This window comes from Rana temporaria, chromosome 1, assembly GCF_905171775.1.
Source record: "Rana temporaria chromosome 1, aRanTem1.1, whole genome shotgun sequence".
NCBI lineage: Eukaryota > Metazoa > Chordata > Amphibia > Anura > Ranidae > Rana > Rana temporaria.
In genome coordinates this window covers 327,554,210-327,577,110 of record NC_053489.1, presented here as the reverse complement: position 1 = coordinate 327,577,110, position 22,901 = coordinate 327,554,210, and the positions used below count along the sequence as shown (strand labels likewise).

At 44.7% G+C, this 22,901-nt stretch overlaps 1 protein-coding gene across 1 annotated transcript in view; it reads right to left on the bottom strand.

The window, feature by feature from the left end:
- LOC120946036 (thioredoxin-like) overlaps positions 1 to 10,192 on the bottom strand; it is a 31,142-nt gene extending 20,950 nt beyond the window's left edge. The window contains exon 1 of the mRNA XM_040360729.1: positions 10,008 to 10,192. Coding sequence (XP_040216663.1) covers positions 10,008 to 10,031 — 24 coding nt within the window. The 5' untranslated portion in view covers positions 10,032 to 10,192. The remainder of the gene's footprint in view (positions 1 to 10,007) is intronic.
- Positions 10,193 to 22,901: the final 12,709 nt, after the last annotated feature.

Genomic DNA, 22,901 nt, shown 5'->3' with positions numbered 1-22,901 from the left:
TGATGAAAACGGACAGTGAGTTAGTCACTTTCTTACAGAATGCTTTTAGTCATGTTAACAAAGAGAAAAGATGACTCATGGCCTGTAAAACGGTCAGATTAAAGGGCCCTTCTAAACCATTTTAAAATTTAAATACTCCACAACCACACCTATAAATAAAACTAAACAAAGTCCTACCAACATTGCACTTAAAGAGAACCTGTACTTTGCTCACACAAGCATGGTTGACTTAACTGCTAAGCAACCAATGCCCGGTACACACGATCCGATTATCGGACGAATGATCGTCCGTTTTTTTTGTTTGCTAATCTCACCTCGAATCTGGTTTACTAAAGTCACGAAAATTTGCGTACGGCAGAATAAAAAATGTGTGTTGTAATGCATTTTCGAACGACAGCTGTACTGATTAAACGAAAATCGTCCGGAAAAAAATTCCGTGCATGTCCAATAGGATAAAATCGGATGAACTGTCCTGATCGGCTCTCGGAAGCTCTGTACCAACGATCCGATTATCGTACGATCGTTGTACGGGGCATTAGGCTACTTTCACACTGAGGCGCTTTGCAGGCATTTTAGTGCTAAAAATAGCACCTGTAAAGCACCTCTACTGTCACTGCAGTGTGAAAGCCGTGCAGTGGCGGGACATTAAAGAAGTCCTGCAAGGAGCATCTTTGGGGGCGGTTTAGGAGTGGTGTATACACCTCTCCTAAAACACCCCTGCACATTAAAATGAATGGGCACCACTGCCGAAGCGCCTGCAAAGCACTTTGTCAGCGGTGCTACACAGGTAGTATAAACCCCTTCTTCGGGCCGCTAGCAGGGTGGGGGGGGAGGGGAGTCTCAACTTCCGAGTGATTGCGCAGAAGTGCGATCTCCCAGAAGCGGGAACAGGTACCTGTCAAAAAACAGGTACCCGCTCCCCCCCCCCCCGAAAGGTTCCAAATGTGGCGTAAATTGTGGCGAGATCACTTGGAAGTGGGAGCGGGTACCTGTGTAAATCAAGTACCCATTCCCTCCCCCTCTGAAAAATGCCAATAAACAGGGCTGGGTCAGTCCCATAAGCGGAGCTTCCCCTTTTGGGTTGAGCTCTGCTTTTAGTAACTCCCTCAAACAGCTTGTTTTTAGAACTAGGTACACTTAATTAATGTATATTTTATAGAAGCCATTTTATATTACATCTTCTGACAATGCTTAGCTTAGAACATTCCAGGGTGATTGCACGGACATAACCCTTTGCAGTGCAAGCTGGAATTTGTGACAAAGGCTGTATACATATGTAACAGTAATCCATTTAATCTCTTTATCAATCATTACAGTCACAACAAATACCTGGTTGATCCTGCCAGCACCCCTTTCTTATTGTAAACTGCTCACTCAAAACACAGAAGTAAACTGGTACTTGCATAGTCTTTTTATATCCCAGGGCTTGTTCTTTGGAACCACAGGATGCCTTGCCAATGCACGGTGGGGGAGATTTACTAAAGCTGGCCATACACCATACAATTTTCTTATTCAATTTCCTTTAGATTTACCTTCAAAACTGTGTAGTTGAAGGGCCTCCCTGATTGCACACAAATTGAAAGTGTTTCGTTTTGACCTCATTATATGGTTTTGGTAAATTTATAGAAGAAAATTGTATAATGTATGGGCAGCCTAAAACTAGTTCATTCAGAATCTTGTGCAGCTGTGCATGGTTGCCAATCAGCTTTTTACTGCAGCTTGCTCAATAAGACCCCTTTCACATTGAGGGGCTTTTCAGGCAGTACAGCGCTAAAAATAGCGCTGCTATCCCGCCTGAAAAACGCCTTCACTGCAGACTCAATGTGAAAGCCCGAGGGCTTTCACACTGAGGCAATGCGCTGGCGGGAGACAAAAAAAATCTCCTGTCAGCAGCATCTTTGGAGCGGTGAGAGGAGCGGTATGTATACCGCTCCTTCCCATTGAAAACAATGGGAAACCGCGGCAATGCGCCTCTATAGAGGCGCATTGCGGGCGGCATTAACCCTTTATCAGCCGCTAGCGGGGGTTAATACCGCACCGCTATCGGCTGATTCCCGCAGCAATCGCCGCTATTTTTAGCGGCGTTATACTGCCACTGCGGCTTTGGAGTTTATTGGCTTTTTTCTGAACGCCCGAAATTTGCGTTCAAAGTGCCGTTTTTCTGCGGGAAAAATGCAAAAAAAATTGCAGAACGCCGAAAAACGATCAATAACGCCAACGCCAGCGTTTTTTTATCCATTGAAGAAAAAAAAAAAAAAAAAGCTACACTGAAAAAACGCTGATTAAAGCTATTGCAAAAACGCTAAAAAAACGTTGAAAGGCTCCCTGCAAAGATACTGGCGTTTTTTTATAGCTTTTAACAGCTTCAGTGTGCATGGAACCTTAAATCGGAGGTTCACCCTAAAACAATGATATACCATTCCAACCGGCCGACATGTACAGTATACGTTTTTTTTTTGCTGTACATACTGTTTTATCGTTCTTTTTCTTTTCTGACTCCCGCGGGGAATAGGCCTTCCTATGAAGAGGCGTAGATGATTGACGTGCGGCTAAGGCGCATCACGCGTTCTGAAAACAGCCAGACTGGGACTCGGCTCTATACAGCGCCTGCGCACAGACTAGGAGATGACTGCGCAGGCGCCGTATATAGCCGAGTCCCAGTTTGGCCATTTTCGGAACGCGTGACGCGCCTTAGCCACATGTCAATCATCTACGCCTCTTCATAGGAACGCCTATTCCCCGCGGGAGTCAGAAAAGAAAAAAACGGTATGTACAGCGAAAAAAAAAAAGGAGCATACTGTACATGTCGGCAGTATGCTGGATAGAATGGTATATAATTGTTTTAGGGTGAACCTCCGCTTTAAGCTTTGACAATAAAACTTGGAAGAAAATTGGTTTCTATGCAGAGCTGTACCGGATTCCATAGGCTGATTACTGGTCATACCCCCTGCCCATCCCAGACTTGTTGATTGACAGTGTCTCCCAGCCAAAATCTTGCTTCAAGCTGCAACTGCTTCTCATCCGTGAACGATGCATTCAGCGGTCTGCCCACTTCAAAATATTGTCTTTTCTGAAATAAAAGGATTTCCTGAACGACTGTTGCAATTGAGGGCCACAATCTGTTTTCAATGGGAGGGGGAATAGTCTCAGAAGTGTTCAGTGTTGGATACTTTGCTGTAAGCTGACTAGCTATGTGCTGCCATTGCAGATCCCCTTTCTCTCCAGGAAACCTAAAAATCCTCCCTTGCAGCGGGGCTATGCCTGCACTGCGAGGGTTAACAGCTTCTAAAGTTCTCTAGGGGATGGAAAATAATTTGACTTACCTAACCCTCTGTTCCCCCAGCAGACAGCCCTCCTATGATGGTGGACTGTTTGTCAGCGTCCAATGCAGGGCTATGGATTTTGCATTGGTTTTGATGGCATCAGAGGCCCCAAAAATGCCAGAGCATGGGCAAGATGAGGTTGCTGGGAACAGAGGATCAAATAAGTAAAAGCGATTTAGCAGGTCTCCTAGACATAAATGAGCATTTATCTCTTGCAGTGTGGGTGCAGCCTCCCCGCAAAGGAGGGATTTTTTTGTTTCTGTCGTTTGAAGTTCAGCTATAATACTTCCTGATTTTTTTTTTTTTTTTTAGGCCTATGAAGCCCATGAACCACACCTATGAAGGTTGTGGTTCATGCGTTTTCCAGGCATCAAAAACGCAAGCACTGAGTTTCTGCTGTGTTTACATTAAAGTCTATGGAATCAAAAAAATGCAACCTGCTGCCGGGGAAAAAATAAAATAAAAGTCCCGACCTTTTCTAATAAAAAAATGGCACCATTGAAAAATGCACAGATGTGAATGTGACCCATAGGAAACCCATTTTTTTTTTTTTAAGGGACTGTAGTGTGTTTCTGCAAAACTGAAAACGCACAGGTGTAGCCCAGGTCTTGGGGTTCTAGCCGCAGTTTTACAAGACCCCCAGCTGCCCACCCAAATGCCAACATTACAACCTGACAGGGCTGTACAAATGCAACATTGCTTGTCAAATTTATCCACTGAGTTGAATGTGAGCCAAACGCTTAGAATATGGTACAAATTTTTACTACGTGATCCCCCTTGGGATTGAAAAAAAACCTGTGAACCCTCGCTAAATTGCCCTCTGAAAAGTAGTCCACTGCATATGACTTTTCAAAGGGTGGAAAGCACTGCCTCCTTACTTGCAGATCTAAAATGTTACAGAAACGTCATAAATCTGTATCTACATTAATGTTCAGAGTACAAAAAGCAGGGGGTCAGCATAAAGCTGGTAATGTAAAGATTCCCTTCGTGTGGGCTGGACTAAAGAAATCTAACAGATTTCAGGTTCACATGTGTGGCCACGGGTTTGTGCCTGGGGACCAGTGTCTGTCTGTTCACTGGTTCAGGTCTGAATTTTTGCCTGAATTTGCACCTGAACCGGACCCAATCTGGACTGTAGCCGCCCTGGACCTGTGTGAACTGGCTACATGAAAGGGATTGTAAACCTTTATGTTTTTTCACCTTAAAGGGGTTGAAAAAGGTAAAAAAAAAAAAAAAAAAAAATCCCTAAATAGCTTCCTTTACCTGTCGTGCTCGCCCCCTCCCTTGGACTACTGGAGAGTCAGGATGCCCACTAACACACAGCTCCTTTCTCCATCTGCAACGTAGAGAGCGTCCTGACTCTCCTGCTCGCCCCCTCAAGGGAGGGGGGTGAGCACGACACTCCACACCAGGGAGAAATCCTCACATTACTGTAAGCAAAATGGAAGGAGGAGGTAAGTAAAGGAGGAATGCACCAAGGTAAAAGAAGGTATTTAGGGAAAAAAAAAAAAAACACACACACACACACACACACACACACAATTGTACCTTTACAACCCCTTTAATGCATCCTATTCATGAAGCTGAAAAAACACCTTGAAGGCCCCCCCCCCCCGTGTTTTACTTTCCCGAGCCCCATATTATTGTGGGCGCGTCCCCGCTGCCCTTCTCTCCACGGAGTCCCGGCTTTGATTGGATAGATTGATAGCAGCACAGCCATTGGCTCCCGCTGCTGTTAATCAAATCCAATGATGTGGGCGCCGGGGCCGAGTCATATACACAGTGTCTATGGACGCCGAATGTATGACTCAGAAGCGCGCCCGCAAGGTAGACCCCTCTAGAGAGCGCTTCTCCTAGGGGATTATCTTAATATGGGGAGGAGCTGTAAGAGCTGCCGTGGGACCCCAGAAGAGGACGATTGGGGCCACTCTGTGCAAAACTAGCTGCACAGTGGAGGCAAGTATGACATGGTTGTTATTTTGTTTAATAAAAAAAACAAAGCTTTAGTATCACTTTAAGAGCTGGTCACTCACCTGTAATGCAAATTGGATGGGAGGGAACCCACATCTAAGACCGGGTTCACACTTATTCCGACAAACGCTCCGACATTGGGAGCTTATGTCGCATGAAAATCAATGTTTCCCTATGGGAGATGTCTTAACTGGTCCGACACATGTCGGAGCGACTTTGCAAATGCCCCCTGCACTACTTTGGTCCGACTTTGATCCTACTTCACTCCATTGAATATCATTGAAGTCGGAACGCAATCTTGCACGCTCCGACTTTGGCATGCGACTTGTACTCTGCTGATCTTGAGGGGGAACTCCACGCCAAATTTTAACAAAAAAAAAACGGCATGGGTTCCCCTCCAGGAGCATACCAGGCCCATGGGTCGTATCTGAGCAGCAGCCCGGCCGGTCAGGAAAGGGGGTGGGGGATGAGCGAGCGCCCCCCCTCCTCAACTGTGCCAGGCCGCATGCCCTCAACATGGGGGAGGTAGGTGCTCTGGGGCAGGGGGGCACCCATGTTGATGAGGACAGGGACTCTTCCCGACAACCCTGGCCGTTGGGGTCTGTGGGCGGGGGGGGGCTTATCGGAATCTGGGAGCCCCCTTTGACGTCACCACCCGGAGCATTCTGGGACTGTGACGTCATAAGAGGCCTATATAAATCGCTGCGCACCCGACAGCGGGAGAGGGAGCATCGCGTCAACACCGGAAGAAAAGAGAGAAGGCGACGGAAAGAAGACCGGGCTGGCCACAGCTAGTAAGAGAGCTAAAAAGAAGATAGAGGCGGCGCAGCCTGGCAGAAGGCACTGGAGAGCGAGCGGAAGAAGAACCGGGGAGCACAGAAGAAGAGAGCGGAGAAGACGGAAGAAGACCCCCGAAGTCAGAAGAAGACCTCCGGAGAGCGGAGAAGCCTCCCGGAGCTGACTAATAACATTTTAAAAACCTGTGTAGTGTGTTTATTTTTTTTTGACACTTTTCCTCCAGGTGAATGGGTAGGGGATACGATGTACCCCATACTCATTCACCTAGGGCGGGGGGCCGGTATCTGGGGCCCCCCCCTTGTTAAAGGGGCTCCCAGATTCCGATAAGCCCCCCGCCCGCAGACCCCGACAGCCAACGGCCAGGGTTGTCGGGAAGAGGCCCTGTCCTCATCAACATGGGGGCAGGGTGCTTTGGGGTGGGGGGCCGCAGGGCGCCCCCCTGCCCCAGAGCACCTACCTCCCCATGTTAAGGGCATGCGGCCTGGGACGGTTAAGGAGGGGGGGCGCTCGCTCCCACCCCCTTTCCTGACTGGCCAGGCTGCTGCTCAGATACGGGTCTGGTATGGATTTTGGGGGAACCCCCACGCCGTTTTTCAGCATAGGGGGTTTCCCTTTAAATCCGCACCAGACCCATGGGCCTGGTATGCTCTTGGCGGGGAACCCATGCCGGTTTTCTGTTAAAATTTGGCATGGAGTTCCCCCTCAAGATTCATATCAAACACAGTGCCTGATATTGGCAGGGATCCAAGTCGGATCCCCGCTCATTGAAAGTCAGACTTCAAGTCGCAGGGCAAAGTCAGATCAAAGTAGTATCCTGTTCATGAAAGTCGGATGGATGTAGGATCAATGTAGGATGAAAGTTGTGTAGTATAGTGTGAACCCAGCCTGAGGCTGGGTTCACACTATACTACACGACAGCAGTACAACTTTCATCCTACTTTGCTCTGCGACATCTGTCCTACATCCATCCGTCTGACTTGTTCTTTGACCAATCAAAACAATCCCAGAGAGATAAATTCCTTTTACTGCTGCTGTAATCACATGTCGGATGTCTGGTAAGATCAATGTCGGACCAAAGTAGTACAGGGAGCTCATGTTGCATGACGTGTGAAAATCAATGATTCCCTATGGGAGCCGTCTTAACTGGTCCGACACAAGTCGATCCGACTTTGAAAACGCTCCCTGTACTACTTTGGTCCGACATTGATCCTACTTCAGCCCATTGAAGTCAGATCAAAGTAGGAGCCTTGTCCTTACCATCAGACTTGTGGCATCTGACATGGTGATTACAGCAGCAGTAAAAGGAATTTATCTCACTCTGGGATTGGTCAAAGGACAAGTCCGACTATCAAAGTCGGATCAAAGTAGTATCCTGTTCATTCAAGTAGGATGGATGTCTGACCAATGTAGGATCGATGTAGGACGGATGTCGCAGTGCAAAGTAGGATGAAAGTCGAGAGAGAAAATAACCGCTCAGTAGTCTTCAAAGAACCTCCTCACTGGAACCAAACCATGGGTGCTGGCAATGCAATAGTGAAGCAAAAATACGAAGGAAACTTGGACAGCCGCACTCCAAAAATGTTCTTTTAATTAAAATCGATCACAAAATAAACCTGCCACAGCAAAAAGATTGGAACAAAAGCTAACGTTTCGCACTGTAGCTTCAGTGCTTAGTCATAGCTAGATGAAAGTCGTATGACTGTTGTGTAGTATCAGTGTGAACCCAGCCTAATTCATACATAGATAGGCTGGGTTAATTTTCTAACAGCTAAGACAACTGAATTCCCCCTGCCAGGCTTTTGTATTCTGACAACCAGGCTGTCTGGCTGTCAGAATACCTGAACAGTGCCTGAATTAGATTTGGCGAAGGAGCCTGTAAGAAAATAGTTAGCCAAACAGTGGCTGAGCCCAAAGTCAATTGAACTACTGACTTTCCAAACTAAGCCGTGTCTGTGGGGCCATACACGGGCCAATTCACCTACCAGAATGTCTTGCAAGGGTGGGAGGAAACTGGAGTACCCGGAGGAAACTCACGTAGGCACAGGGAGACCATGCAAACTCTGGGCAGATAGTGCCATGGTTGGGAACCCACGGCTATACACTGCTCCTGCTGGATTCTGTGAAACTCGACAGGAAACAGTGTACAGCTGTGGATTTGACTACCTTCCTCGAGTTTGCATGTTCTCCCTGTGAGGGTTTCCTCCGGGTACTCCAGTTTCCTCCTAGACTTACAAGACGTGCTGGTAGGTGAACAGGCTCCTGTCTAAATTGGGCTATGTATGTATGTCACTCAGGGACCTCAGACTGTAAGCTCCTTGAGGCCAGGGACTAGTATGAATGACAGATTCTAAAATATAATATATATATATATATATATATATATATATATATATATATATATATATATATATATATATATATATATATATATATATATATATATATATATATATATATATATTTTGATAGAGAGAGACACTGCGTAAATTGATGGCACTATAGAAGTACCTGTAATAAATAAAAAGTAGCTAGCTTTAGAGCCAGGCAACTCTCTATACAGCAGGTTCACTTTTAGTGAAGATTAGATATTCCTGCATCCTATTACTCTTCCGTGACTTGATCTGCTCAGCAGTGACATAACAATATGCTGTCAGGGAGGGTAGGGGTTAAGAAAGCACTTAGCGTGATCCATGGACGTTGAGAAATGCTAAGTCATGAAGGACTCTGCAACACAGGTGTCCATTATGGAATAAACCAATGTCCTAAGGGAAATGGAGACGCCTCTGAGGATTCTGAATAACAATAGAAAAAGGGGGAAGAAAATTGATTGCATTGTTAAGGGGTGTGTGTGTGTGTGTGTGAGATTTTATATATATATATATATTATACACACACACACTTATAAACGCACCCCACTGGACACTTTTACTTTATACATTGAGGGGGGATTTACTAATCCTGGAGCAGTTGCGCATAACAACCAATCAGCTGCTAGCTTTCATTTTCAAAGATGAACTTAAAGCGGAGGTTCGCCGGTAATATGCTCTTTTACCCTTAGATGTATGCTCATTTAGTCTAGGTGGAATCGGCTAGTTGTTTTAAAATCCGAGTATTACTTACCGTTGTAGAGGGCGATCTTCTCCGCCGCTTCCGGGTATGGGTCTTCAGGAGCGAGTGGGCGTTCCTTCTTGATTGACAGTCTTCCGACGGTCGCATCCATCGCGTCACGATTTTCCAAAAGTAGCCGAACGTCGGTGCGCAGGCGCAGTATAGAGCCGCGCCGACGTTCGGCTTCTCGTGACCCGATAGATGCGACCGTCGGAAGCCTGTCAATCAAGAAGGAACGCCCGCTCCCAAAGACCCATACCCGGAAGCGACGGAGAAGATCATCCTCTACAACGGTAAGTAATGCTCGGATTTTAAAACAACTAGCCGATTCCCCTAGACTAAATGAGCATGCATCTAAGGGTATCAAAGGTTAAAAAAAACATTTATGGGAGAACCCCCTCTTTAACAAGTTGAAGTTAGAAGCTGATTGGTTGCTAGACCTGATCCAGTTTTGATACATGCCCTTGTCACTGTATATCTAACCATGTGCTGTTCCTATAGATTGCTATCACTCACATGATAAATGAACTGCTAAGCACTAGAAGACTCTTTGTATCACACATATGTTACAATGTGTCACCCAGGAGAGAAGAAAAGGACACTCAGCTACAAGTACATTCATTTGTATCACACACACACAACTAAGTGCAAAGACTCGTCACGTGACACACACTGGGCCATGGAGGGAGACACTCTCTCTCTCACACACACACGCGGGGTACAGAAAATAGGAGGACCCCCCCTTCCAGAATTCTCTCCTCTATACCTCCCAGATAACAGTCATAGAAGGCGCCTCCCTTTTCTTACCAGAGTCTCGACATGTCGAACCATAGTGCCGGTTACTGGGAGCAGCTGTGAGGCGCAAGAAAAGAAGTGGCAGTAACTGGCCTCGGCGACACTATGTAACGAGAGTGGGCGGGTTCGCGGGGATGGGGCGTGGCTGAGAATGGAAGAGATGAGAAAAGGGACGAGGTGGAGCTGGATGGGCCGCTGACCACGAGCGCCAGTGCCAGGAATGCGAAAAGGGGCGTGGCGTTGCGGAGAACAGGACGGGGACGTGGGGCGGGGCTATGCCTCTTCTCGTTTACAGGAAATCCCAGTAGAAGGTGCGCCGTGTGGACGGCTGCCAGAGGGTGCGGATAACGGTCTGTGTGTGTAGGCGGGCGCGGCCTCAGAGCACAGCGCCTATGTCGGTGTTATCGCTTTATACTGCTTCCCGGTACACAGCCTAATGCTCCCACAACAGGTTCTTTGTGATGGCAATGGCGCCTGAATAGGTCTCACTCCATAATAAATGGGGTTGTCAACTTCTGAGCTACAATGTAACCCCTGACATCACACATTCAATGTTTAACCACTTTAACACCAGGCTTTTCTAGAAAATCACTTAGAACCCCCCCAAACGTTAAATATATATTTTTAGCGGGGACCCTGGATCAGGGGTAGGTGGGAAAGGTTTGCAAAGAAATTGAGCGTGCCGATTTTATAACAAAAACATGTCAACTTCGCACTCTCAATCACCAAAAGGCTTTTTTTATAAAGTAAATGCTGTAAACTACTTGAGTAGTAGTGAGAAATTAAAGCGGTGGTTCACCCACAATAACAACATTCTAGCATTAAATTAAGCATAGTAGCGCGAGCTACAGTATGCCTTTATTTATTTTTTTTGCCCCGTACTCACTGTGCAATCCTATAGTGAAGGTTCCGACTCCCCGCGGGGAATGGACGTTCCTATCCAGAGGGAAGATGATTGACGGCCGGCTCTGGCACATCACGCTCCCCGAAGATAGCCGGAGTAGGTCTCAGCGCTATACGGCGCCTGCGCACAGACTATGCGCAGGCGCCGTGAAGAGCCAAGTCCTATTTCGGCTATTTCCGGAGAAGCATGACGCGCCAGAGCCGGCCGTCAATCATCTTCCCTCTGGATAGGAACGTCCATTCCCCGCGGGGAGTCGGAATCTTCACTATAGGATTGCACAGTGAGTACGGGGCAAAAAAAATAAATAAAGGCATACTGTAGCTCGCGCTACTATGCTTAATTTAATGCTAGAAAACATTTTTTTTTTATAGGGTGAACCCCCTCTTTAACATCCTGCACTCTCATGCCTCAGATCAGCCCCAGTTACTGCCCCACCACTGTAACCCCCTGCACATCTGCCCCACCACTGTACCACCCTGCACATCTGCCCCACCACTGTAACCCCTGCACATCTGCCCCACCACTGTACCACCCTGCACATCTGCCCCACCACTGTAACCCCCTGCACATCTGCCCCACCACTGTAACCCCCTGCACATCTGCCCCACCACTGTAACCCCCTGCACATCTGCCCCACCACTGTAACCCCCTGCACATCTGCCCCCCCACTGTAACCCCCTGCACATCTGCCCCACCACTGTAACCCCCTGCACATCTGCCCCACCACTGTAACCCCCTGCACATCTGCCCCACCACTGTAACCCCCTGCACATCTGCCCCACCACTGTAACCCCCTGCACATCTGCCCCCCCACTGTAACCCCCTGTACATCTGCCCCACCACTGTAACCCCCTGCACATCTGCCCCACCACTGTAACCCCCTGCACATCTGCCCCACCACTGTAACCCCCTGCACATCTGCCCCACCACTGTAACCCCCTGCACATCTGCCCCACCACTGTACCACCCTGCACATCTGCCCCACCACTGTAACCCCCTGCACATCTGCCCCACCACTGTAACCCCCTGCACATCTGCCCCACCACTGCAACCCCCTGCACATCTGCCCCACCACTGTAATCCCCCTGCACATCTGCCCCACCACTGTAACCCCCTGCACATCTGCCCCACCACTGTACCACCCTGCACATCTGCCCCACCACTGTAACCCCCTGCACATCTGCCCCACCACTGTAACCCCCTTTTTCCCCACCCGCAAGCAGCCCGAACGCCGGCCAAATAGAGTCTTCTGTCTGTGGCTGAGTGACCGGCACAGCCGGGAGATCGCCCAGCACTTGGAATGCGGGAGACTTGGATACCTAACATGTCATGCTTTATAATTATGCATGCTCACAGAATGGCACTAAACTAAAGTATTTAAAAATCTTCATAGGCGACACTTTAAGCACCTCCCACCCGCCATATTGTTCATCATTGATGATCGGGCGGCAGGTCTCTCTCCTTCTGGGACAATGTCACATGACGTCTTTCCATTCTCGCCGTGCTTGGGGATGCGCTCTGTCCCTGCGACATGGCGCATCACCAAAGAGCCGATGATGAAGCTCTTTACCAATGTAATCAGCTGTGTCCAATTACAGCTGATCACGTATGAACAAGGATATGCCAGTTATCGGCACTCATTGAACGATTACTTGCAAATGATTGACCCTGTATGCAGACAGTCTGGGTCCAGGGCCGACCATTTGCAGGTAAATGCTCCATGAGTGATTACATGCAAGCAGCTGCACATAGCTGCATGTGCCATCAGCCTCTCAGTGCTTTCAGTAATATGGTACAATCACAGGGAAATGAGAGAGATCCTTAAAAAATTCTGGCCTCTGCTAGCTGCAGACCCTATAGTGAAAAAGTATGTAAAAGAGTACCCAGAGATCACGCTTCGACGAGTACCGTCACTTAGAGATCGTCTGGTACGCAGCCATTATAATATGGCTTCAGTAACAAAAATATCGATGAGGGGAGGCACCTCCCCTTGTGGCCATTGTGACATCTGTAGGTTTGTTCAAAACAAGGATAAATTCAAATTACCCAATGGTAAGTGGCACTCCACTAAAACATTGGTTACCTGTCAAACTACAGGAGTGATATATTTGGCTCAATGCATATGCGGATGTTTCTATGTCGGAAAAACCAAACAATGTTTCTTTAGGAGGATTAGTGAGACCAATCCTCAAAAAGAAAATTGTCACGGCTGTTAGTAGGCATTTTGCCGCTTACCACAACTTTGACCCTAGTGTGATCTCTTTTGTGGCTCTTGACCATATTCCACCGGATTCAAGGGGGGCAGTGTTGATTCAGCCTTGCTTCAACTTGAAGCCCAGTGGATCTACAATTTAAAGGCGACCTGTCATCCGGGCTTCAATGAAAACCTAAGTTTTAAACCTTTTCTTTGAAACATTTCCAAATGCTGGGATTGTGACTATGCCCTGTCCATGTGTATTTTCCATAGTCTCCATTTATGTTAGGAGACCGGTGACTTGGTTTTTATTTGACCGTACGTCATAAATTGATTTTTGTAATTGAGAAATTGATATAAGAACAACAATTAATAACTCTCATTGTATGACCTATGTCACTGTATTATAATAATGTATAGCACATAACATATGTTTTGTAAATGGCTCGAGTGTCCCTTAGCCGACCAGCTGGTTGTTCTTTGGCTGCCAATGGTCTGGCAGCCTAGCCCCTGTTTTGCTTCCCTTTATTTCCCCGTAGTTGCCCTGTGCTCGCCCCTTCTCTGTGACATGGTTGTGATTTCACTCGCTTAGTGTCCGATTCGGTCACAAGGGCACTCGGGGAGTATTCTGTCCTCCAGGCATCTCCCTCATCTTGCCTATCATGTCGTCCCAGTCACCGCTGTGCCCCATTCCCACACTATCCATTTGGCATCACTCTTTTGGCTTTTCCATTCTGCCCCTCCTCATTTTGGGTTCATTATCGATCTATAGCAACCCCTTTTTCTTTCTTTTAAGTACCCAACGGATGATCGGCATCTATGTTCGCCATGGTTACCCTCTGTTTACCTATGGCGGCACAGCATCCGGCTCCGTTGCCTGATGGATCTTGTGGTCCAGATGGTTGCCGGGGGTGTCGGGCAGACGCAAAGGCTTTGATTGGCCCGCTCAATGACGTGATACGTCGGACGTCGAGTTAGGACGCTACATATTCCAGCTCTCACGGCACTTTGAGTGCAGAGAGCGGTGGGCTGTGTATGCGATCGGTGTGTGGGAGCTGGCGTTAGTGGGCTTTGCGGTAGGTACACTTTATTGGCTTTAAAGTACCAAGGTTATATTCTTTATAAACTATCCCTCCATAATAGGGATGAGCCGAACACCCCCCCCCCCCGTTCGGTTCGCACCAGAACCTTCGAACGGAACCGAACGTTCGCGCGAACATTTAGAACCCCATTGACGTCTATCGGACTCGAACGTTTGGATTCAAAATTGCTTATTTTAAAGCCTAATATGGAAGTTATTGTTGTAAAACGTCTTTGAGAACCCGGGTCTTGCCCCAGGGAACATGTATCAATGGAAAAAAAGTTTTAAAAACGGTTGTTTTTTCAGGAGCAGTGATTTTAATGATGCTTAAATAAAAAAATAAAAAAATAATGAAAAATTCATTTAAATATTGTACCTGCTGGGTGTCTATAGTATGCCTGTGAAAACGTCTTTGAGAACCCGGGTCTTGCCCCAGGGAACATGTATCAATGGAAAAAAAAGTTGTAAAAACTGTTGTTTTTTTAAGGACTCCTGAAAAAATGTCAGTTTTTAAAACTTTTTACATTGCTACTCTCATCATCATCATCATTACCCCTAGACACTCACAAAAGGTAACACGCAATCCCTATTCTATCCAGCGGCTCCTTCGGGGGTGAGCACTAAACTAGATTGGGTTTTTAAGTTTAGAGACTTCTGGGCTGCTCTGTGTAAAACCGCTGCACAGAGCAAGTAAGTATAACATGTTTGTTATTTTATATATAATTTATATTATATTATATTATATTGTTATATTATTGTAATTTATTATTATTATTTTATATACAAAAAAACAAAACAAGACTTTAGTATCGCTTTAAATTCTTCAGGAGATCACAGACAGAAGAGACAAATAGGGTCCCCCATAATCCCACAAAAATCCAAAACCACCCCCTCCCCCCCACCCTGCACATATAGGGCCAGATCCACATACATTTCGATCGGCGCAGCGTATCAGAGATACACTACGCCACCGTACCGTACCTGGCGTATATTCGAATCCACAAAGATTTTGCGCCGTAAGTTACGGCGGCGTAGTGTATTTCTGGCGGCGGATTTCAAATTGGGCGGGTTGGGGGCGGGTTTCATTTAAATGAAGCGCGTCCCCCCCCCGAATGAACTGCGCATGCGTCGTCCAGAAATTTCCCGACGTGCATTGCGCTAAATGACGTCGCTAGGACGTAATTTTTTTAACTTAGACGTGAGTTACCATCCCTATTTCATCCCTATTCACGGACAACTTACGCAAAAAATAAAAAAAATTCTAATTTCGACACGGGAACGACGGCCATACTTAACATGGCAAGTCTATCTATACGCCGCAAAATACCATCTTTAACTATACGCCGGAAAAAGCCGACTACAGACGACGTTAGAAAATGCGACGGCCGCGCGTACGTTCGTGGATCGTCGTAATTCGCTAATTTGCATACCTGACGCGGAAAACGACGCAAACTCCACCCAGCGGGCGCCAAAAGTATTGCACCTACGATTCAAAGGCGTACGAAGCCGTACACCTGTCGGATCGAAGTCAGAAGCCGTCGTATCTTGGTTTGAGGATTCAAACTAAAGATACGACACAGGAAATTTGAAAGTACGCCGGCGTATCAGTAGATACGCCGGCGTACTTCGTCTGTGGATCTGGCCCATACACATTAGTAAAAAAATTCACATCTAGGATGCACATGTGTATGTAAACAATGACTGTGCAACGCATACTAGGTATTGTCGTACACCCCAGAGTGGTTGAAACAATTTTAGAGACACTATTTATTGTTAATTAAATTGATGAGCTGTATAGGTTTTAAAAGCATCGCTTGTAAAATTCAGAGTATCTGAAAATATAGGTTTCATAATCAAGAATGTGCAAATATTGCAGCTACAATCTTTTTGTTGTACAAGCTCTCTGCTTTCAGAAAATGTATGATATTATGGAGGTTATTAGTATTTTTCAATGTGTATGGAAAAAAAATTGGTCCATCAACAAAAAGGTAAAAATCGCAAGCTTTTGAAACATGATAATTTTTTTTTTTCATCAGACATGCTACATATACAAAATATTTTCTTTTCCAAAAAAGGTTTATATACAGTATTTTTTTATATTATCCTGGGTACACTAATATTTTAGAATTATCTGAAAATAAATTTAAAGAGCTTGTATTTTTATTTATTTTTTCTTGTGTACGGTTGTCCCATAGGGCTAGTTTAGTGTTGCTTTCTGAAGAAACTTACTGTATTTCCTTGAGTCACTGAAACAAGCATAAAACAAATAGGGTTGGTAGATCTGATGCACATACATGGTGTCCCTGTCCCTAAAGTATTGCAGCTGCTGGTTCAGAATGACTCAGCATTAACAGCAAGCTCATCTTTCTATGAACCTGCTTCCTTTACAAATGCAAATGACAAAGAAAATATTTAAATAAGCCAATGAAAGTAATCCCCGGTACACACAATCCAATTATCGGACGAATGATCGTCCGTTTTTTTTTTTTGCATGCTAATCGCACATCGAATATGATGAGTTTACTAAAGTCAAATTCTCGTATGACAGAATAAAAAATCGGAAGTGATGTCATGTGTTGTAATGCATTTGTATTGCATTTTCGAACGACAGCTGTACTGATTAAACGAAAATCGTACGATCTGGCATCGTATGAAAAAAAATTCCGTGCATGTCCGATAGAATAATATCAGATGAACTGTCCTGATCGGCTCTCGAAAGCTCTGTACTAACGATACGATTATCGTACGATCGATTCGAATGCTGCATTTTTCATACAATTTTCGGATCGTGTGTACGGGGCTTAAGGATAAAGCATGCTGCTTATGAGAAGTCCTAGTACTTTGATAACTTAACCTCTTCCTTACCGGGCCATTAGAAAATGACGCCGGCAGGAACCTTCCCTCAATCCGGGTGGACGTCATATGATGTCCTTTCTTCCCGGCAATCTAGGGTGCAATTTTTTTTACCAACAATATGTAGAAAAATATGTATCGGTCCAAACTGAGGGAAAAAAAAAACGTTTTTTTGTTTGTTTTTTAAATTGTGATATTTCTTAAATATCTTAAATAAAAAAGTAAAAAATATTGGGCTAGATTCATGTAGGAGATACGACGGCGTTTCTCCAGATACGCCGTCGTATCTCTGAGTTTCGGCGTCGTATCTATGCGCCTGATTCATAGAATCAGTTACGCATAGATTTCCCTAAGATCCGACTGGCGTAAGTGTCTTACACCGTCGTATCTTAGGCTGCATATTTACGCTGGCCGCTAGGTGGCGCTTCCGTAGATTTACGCAAGGAATATGCTAATTAGGTAGATACGCCGATTCACAAACGTACGTACGCCCGGCGCTATTTTTTTACGTCGTTTACGTTAGGCTTTTTCGGCGTAAGGTTGCTCCTGCTATTATGAGGCGTACGCAATGTTAAGTATGGACGTCGTTCCCGCGTCAAATTTTGAAATTTCTACGTCGTTTGCGTAAGTCGTTCACGAATAGGGCTGTACGTAAGTTACGTTCACGTCTAAAGCATTGACGATTTGCGGCGGAATTTCGAGCATGCGCACTGGGATTCTTTTATGAACGGCGCACGCAGGGTCACCATTAATTTTAATAAAACACGCCCACATCATCCCCATTTGAATTAGGCGGGCTTACGCCGGCCCACATACGTTACGCCGCCGTAACTTAGGGCGCAAGTTCTTTCTGAATACAGAACTTGCGCCCTAATTTACGGCAGTGTAACGTATCTGAGATACGTTACGCCCGCAGAAAGATACGCTTATCTTTCTAAATCTAGCCCATTGTGTGTTTTTTTTTTAAAAATTGTCGCTCTTTTAAGCGCAAAAAATAAAAAACGCAGAGATGATCAAATACCACCAAACGAAAGCTCTATTTGTAGGGGGGAAAAACATAAAGATTTAATTTGGGTACAGTGTTGCATGACCGTGCAATTGTCATTCAAAGTGCAACAGCGCTGAAAACTAAAAATTGGTCTGGGCAGGACGGGGGTGAAAATGCCCTGTATGGAAGGGGTTAAAGGGCATCATTATCCCCAAAAAATGTTTTCAGGGTGCATTCAGAATGGCATACCAAAACACAACCATGTATGAATTGGCCCTAAATTGCTTAACTATGTTCCTGGAATTCCTTGAAGTTCACCCTGGACATTATAAGATACTTATGCCCTGTACACACGATCAGAATTTCCGATGGAAAAAGTCAGATGGGAGCTTTTCATCGGATATTCCGACTTTTTCCATCGGAAATTCTGACAGACTTAGATAGAGAACATGTTCTCTATTTTTCCGACGGAAAAAAATCTGTTTGTATGGAATTCCACGGGAAAAAAACATGCATGCTCAAAAGCATTGAACTTCATTTTTCTCGGCTCGTCGTAGTGTTGTACATCACCGCGTTCTTGGCGGCCGGAATTTGGTGTGACCGTGTGTATGCAAGCCAAGCTTGAGCAGAATTCCGTCGAAAAAAAAACATCCGATTTTTTCCAACCGAAAATCCGTTCGTGTGTACGCGACATTACACTCGGATTTAAAAAATATATATCTTTGAAATGGAACCAGATATGATTGTCCACCCAGAAAGGGACTGCATCTGTTTAATTAATTAACTCCTTCCCTACCTTTATACATGCTAATGCCCCGTACACACGATGGGTTTTCCCAGCGGTATAAAAAAGTCCGCCGGGAAAACCGCGGGGAAACCTGAGAACCTGCTCGGCAGCTTTTTTCCCCCTACACACGGGCGGTTTTCCTAGCTGGAAAACTGCCATGAGAGCTTTATCCGGGAATCTCGGCCATGTGTATGCTCCACCACAGTGTTTCCCATAGGAAAAATGCTGGGAAAAAGACCGTCGGGAATACCAGCAGGAAAAAATAAAAACATGCTGTCGTTCTTCCCGCCGGGATTCCCGGCAGTTTTCCTGTCGGGAAAACTGCCATGGAGCATAGACATGGCCAGTTTTCCCGCCCAAAAGCTGTCATGGCAGTTTTCCTGACTGGAAAACTGGTCGTGTGTACGAGGCATCACAACCAAACAAAAAGTACCACACTCTACCCAGGTATGTATAGTGCTACAGCTGGCAGTCCCATACTTTAAGCCTGACACATCTTGCACACTAAGCCGGCACTCCACCATGGAACTTTACAGAACACTTTATTGCAAACCAGGGTAAAACATTGCAAGTGCAGTCAACTAATGCCGCATACACACCATCACTTTATGTGATGAAAAAAAACGACATTTTCTGTGAAGTAAAAAACGACGTTTTTGAAACTTAAATTTTCAAAGACGAAGTTGCCTACACACCATCGTTTTTCTCACAATGTTCTAGCAAAGCGAGGTTACGTTCACCACGTTTTTCCATTGAAGCTCGCTTCATAACTAGCTTCTGGGCATGCGCGGGTGTAAAAACGTAGTAGTTTTTTGCTACACACGGTCAATTTCTGTGAAGTAAAAAACGAAGTTTTTTGTTGTTTTTCAGAAGACATAAAACGCCGTTTTCCACCACAACACACGGTCATTTAAAGTGACGTTTTTAAAAACGTCATTTTTTTTCATCACATAAAGTGATGGTGTGTACGCGGCATTATGTGTTTCTATCCACAAAGGGCCTTAATCGTATGATCATATGAAGTGTAAGCGTCGTGCACTTGTGATATTTTACCCTGGTTTAACATGATGGAGTGCTGGCTTAGTTTACAAGATTTATGTATAAGCTAAAACGCCTCTCCGGAAACTCAGCAGAAAAGTTCTATGTGCTTGGTTAGAGACTGTCAATGATGATAACAGGGGAGCCTGCTGATTTGCCACTGTACGCCAAGAATGTGCAAATATAGAGGAAATGCATAGCATATGTCCATCATATTAGATTCAGGAATATAATATGATGGACAGATGGTGTCGGACTCGGCTCGCTTCAGAGATTTATGCTGTTTGTTTTATGTTATATGAACATAAATTTGAACAAAATAATCTGTTAAAAATGTACTTAAGTCATTTTTCAGTAAAAAAAATAAATAAATACTTTACAGTGCACATTAACACTACTGTCTGTAAGAGCATAAATGTGCACCTTGTAATGTGTTTCTTTAGATGCGGATGCTTGTTGGTGCACAACCATTTTCTCATATTTACCTCATATTCAAGCATCCAAAAATTAACACAGCTAATTTTCTTCTCCATCATATCGATATGCAGCCCAGGTGCCTCTTCGTGTGTATATATTGCTGTATGTCAGGGCATTTTTAGCTGCATGCATATGTGTTAGAAGCCCATTAGAAATAATAAAACTCATACATGAGGCATGTGAGTAATGGAGGTGGACATGCATTACATAGAACATCCTTTTAACCACTTGCCGACTTCCAGCACTACATTTTACAGCTCCCCCAGGCCTTGCTTGCCTTCCCTGGGGCATGCAACAGCATGCTCTGCAATTGCTGTGTCCCCAGAACACAGCAGATTTCGGTGCTTGATATTAGGCCACTATGAGCAGCCCAGATACCACGTGATCATTGTGTGATCAAATGTCCAGTAGTAAACAAGAGTCATGTATTAAATCTATTCATGACATCATTGTTTACTACTGTGTGTGTGATCGGTTTACCAGTGATCAAATGGTACCTGAGCCAATCAGAAAACCCTGTACCATGTGATAGCTGTGGGCCAATGAGTCATTTCAAATGAAAATTCTTAGGAAAATAAAGTTTGTTCATTTTTAAAGGTGCCAAATGTGACACCAAAAAGTGGAAGTTCCATTTTTGGGTGGAACTCCACTTTAATATGGTAGATGGTTATCATTATACATCAGCATTGTAACCCTGAACAATTTCTATTTTGAAAAGTCTATGTAAGGTAAGTTCTTGTCTTCAAGGTGTGTGTAGCGCTCTTTGGATTTATGATCACTTTTCAAACACATTTAATTTAAAAAAAATGTTTTGTTTATGCATTGGGTTTGATTATTGTGTAAAAAGGCCAGTGTTTTGTAATGTAATTGTACTTTTCAGTCACTCTCTTATGTCTTAAATTAGCATAACTTTTTTTTTATTATTCTACTAGTACATCCTGATTCTACTGTGTGTCTAGCTAAAAGAGGTACACTTTAATCATATAACCACTACCGTAGCTTAGAGTGGTTACATTCATACAGAGAGTAATAATGTTGGAAGCTTTGATAAGCCTCCAAGGTCACTTTTAATAAACCCTTAATGTTTAAAATGGTAGACTGTACAGTACATCTGTAAAATAAGTGCTCACAGCACAGACAGACCATCATATAACGTGTCACAGACTAGATAGTCATTGTTTTAATGAAAGATCCCTCACCCAAGCCAAGTACATCCAGATAATGCTATACTCCTTATTGAGCATCGCTCTGAAAGCTGTACCAGTTGAATTTAGGTGTAATGGGCATTTAACCATTGATTTTGAGGCATCGCTGCGTCTTTTTGTAGAGGGAAAAGGGTCATACTGTATTTTCATGCTTTATTCTCAGACCTTTCTTCTTTTGCCCAGTGGACTGGTTGGTTAAGTGTAAAATTCATAGGTAATTACTTTTCTAGGATGTCACTGTGCACCCTCTGACAAGGCCCTCTGCTTTTTCTTTGTCCATGACGCCATTTTCATTCAGGCATTTTCCAGGCACTACTTTTTTTGTACTGGGATGCTGGCTCAGAGACCCAATATTATAAATCCTGTTGCCTATGAAATTCTTATCTTTGTTTAAATGTCACCCCCCTCGCTGCCTCTCACCCTGTGACTTCCTGAAAATTTTCAGTCTGATCATTATGGAGTAGGAGTCTGAGGGATGCCTGATGGAGACTGATGACATCATCTCAGCCTAGGCGTAGTTGCATGCCTGGGGCTTTTTTTTTAATGAAATATATATTTTTTTATTTATTTTTTATGTCTTTTAAAAAAAAAAGTTTTATACTATTTTAACATTACTGAAAGTCATTGTAAACACAGAGAATGAAGCCACGCACCAATGACATCACACAATGTAGTTTATTCAACAATGCTGGCTTCCTAAATAGCCCCCACCTGTGGCCACCCCTCTGAGACTTCTGAAGGCAATTGGTTCCACTAGATTTTAGTTGGGGGTATCAGATTAAAGAGGGCTGAATACAAATGCACACCAGAACTTTTCAGATATTTATTTGTAAAAAAAAATTAAAAACCATTTATCATTTTCCGCCACTTTGCGTTGGTCTATCACAGTGGTCTTCAAACTACGGCCCTCCAGCTGTTCAGGAACTACAATTCCCATCATGCCTAGTCATGTCTGTGAATGTCAGAGTTTTACAATGCCTCATGGGATGTGTAGTTCCACAACAGCTGGAGGGCCGTTGTTTGAGGATCCCTCGTCTATCACATATAAGATATAAAGGACAATCAGCACGCACACAATACTAAAATGGAATAAGTATGTAATCTGAACACAAAATGGTCAATCACACAAAAAAAATCAATAGCAAATATGAAACAAATTAAAGAGTCCATACACTAAAAATAGTTATTTAGACGGAGAGAGACACCCCGTGTGGTAGCGAATACAGTTGTTCAGAGTGACATATCCTCCACCATAAGAAATAAACACCCTTACCGGATGAGGTGGACCATTGAGTGAACAAATGGTCAGGTACGCTTGTTCCCACCAAAGGGGAGATGATGTATGATGAATGGAGTCCAGCCGGGTGACAGACAGGCAT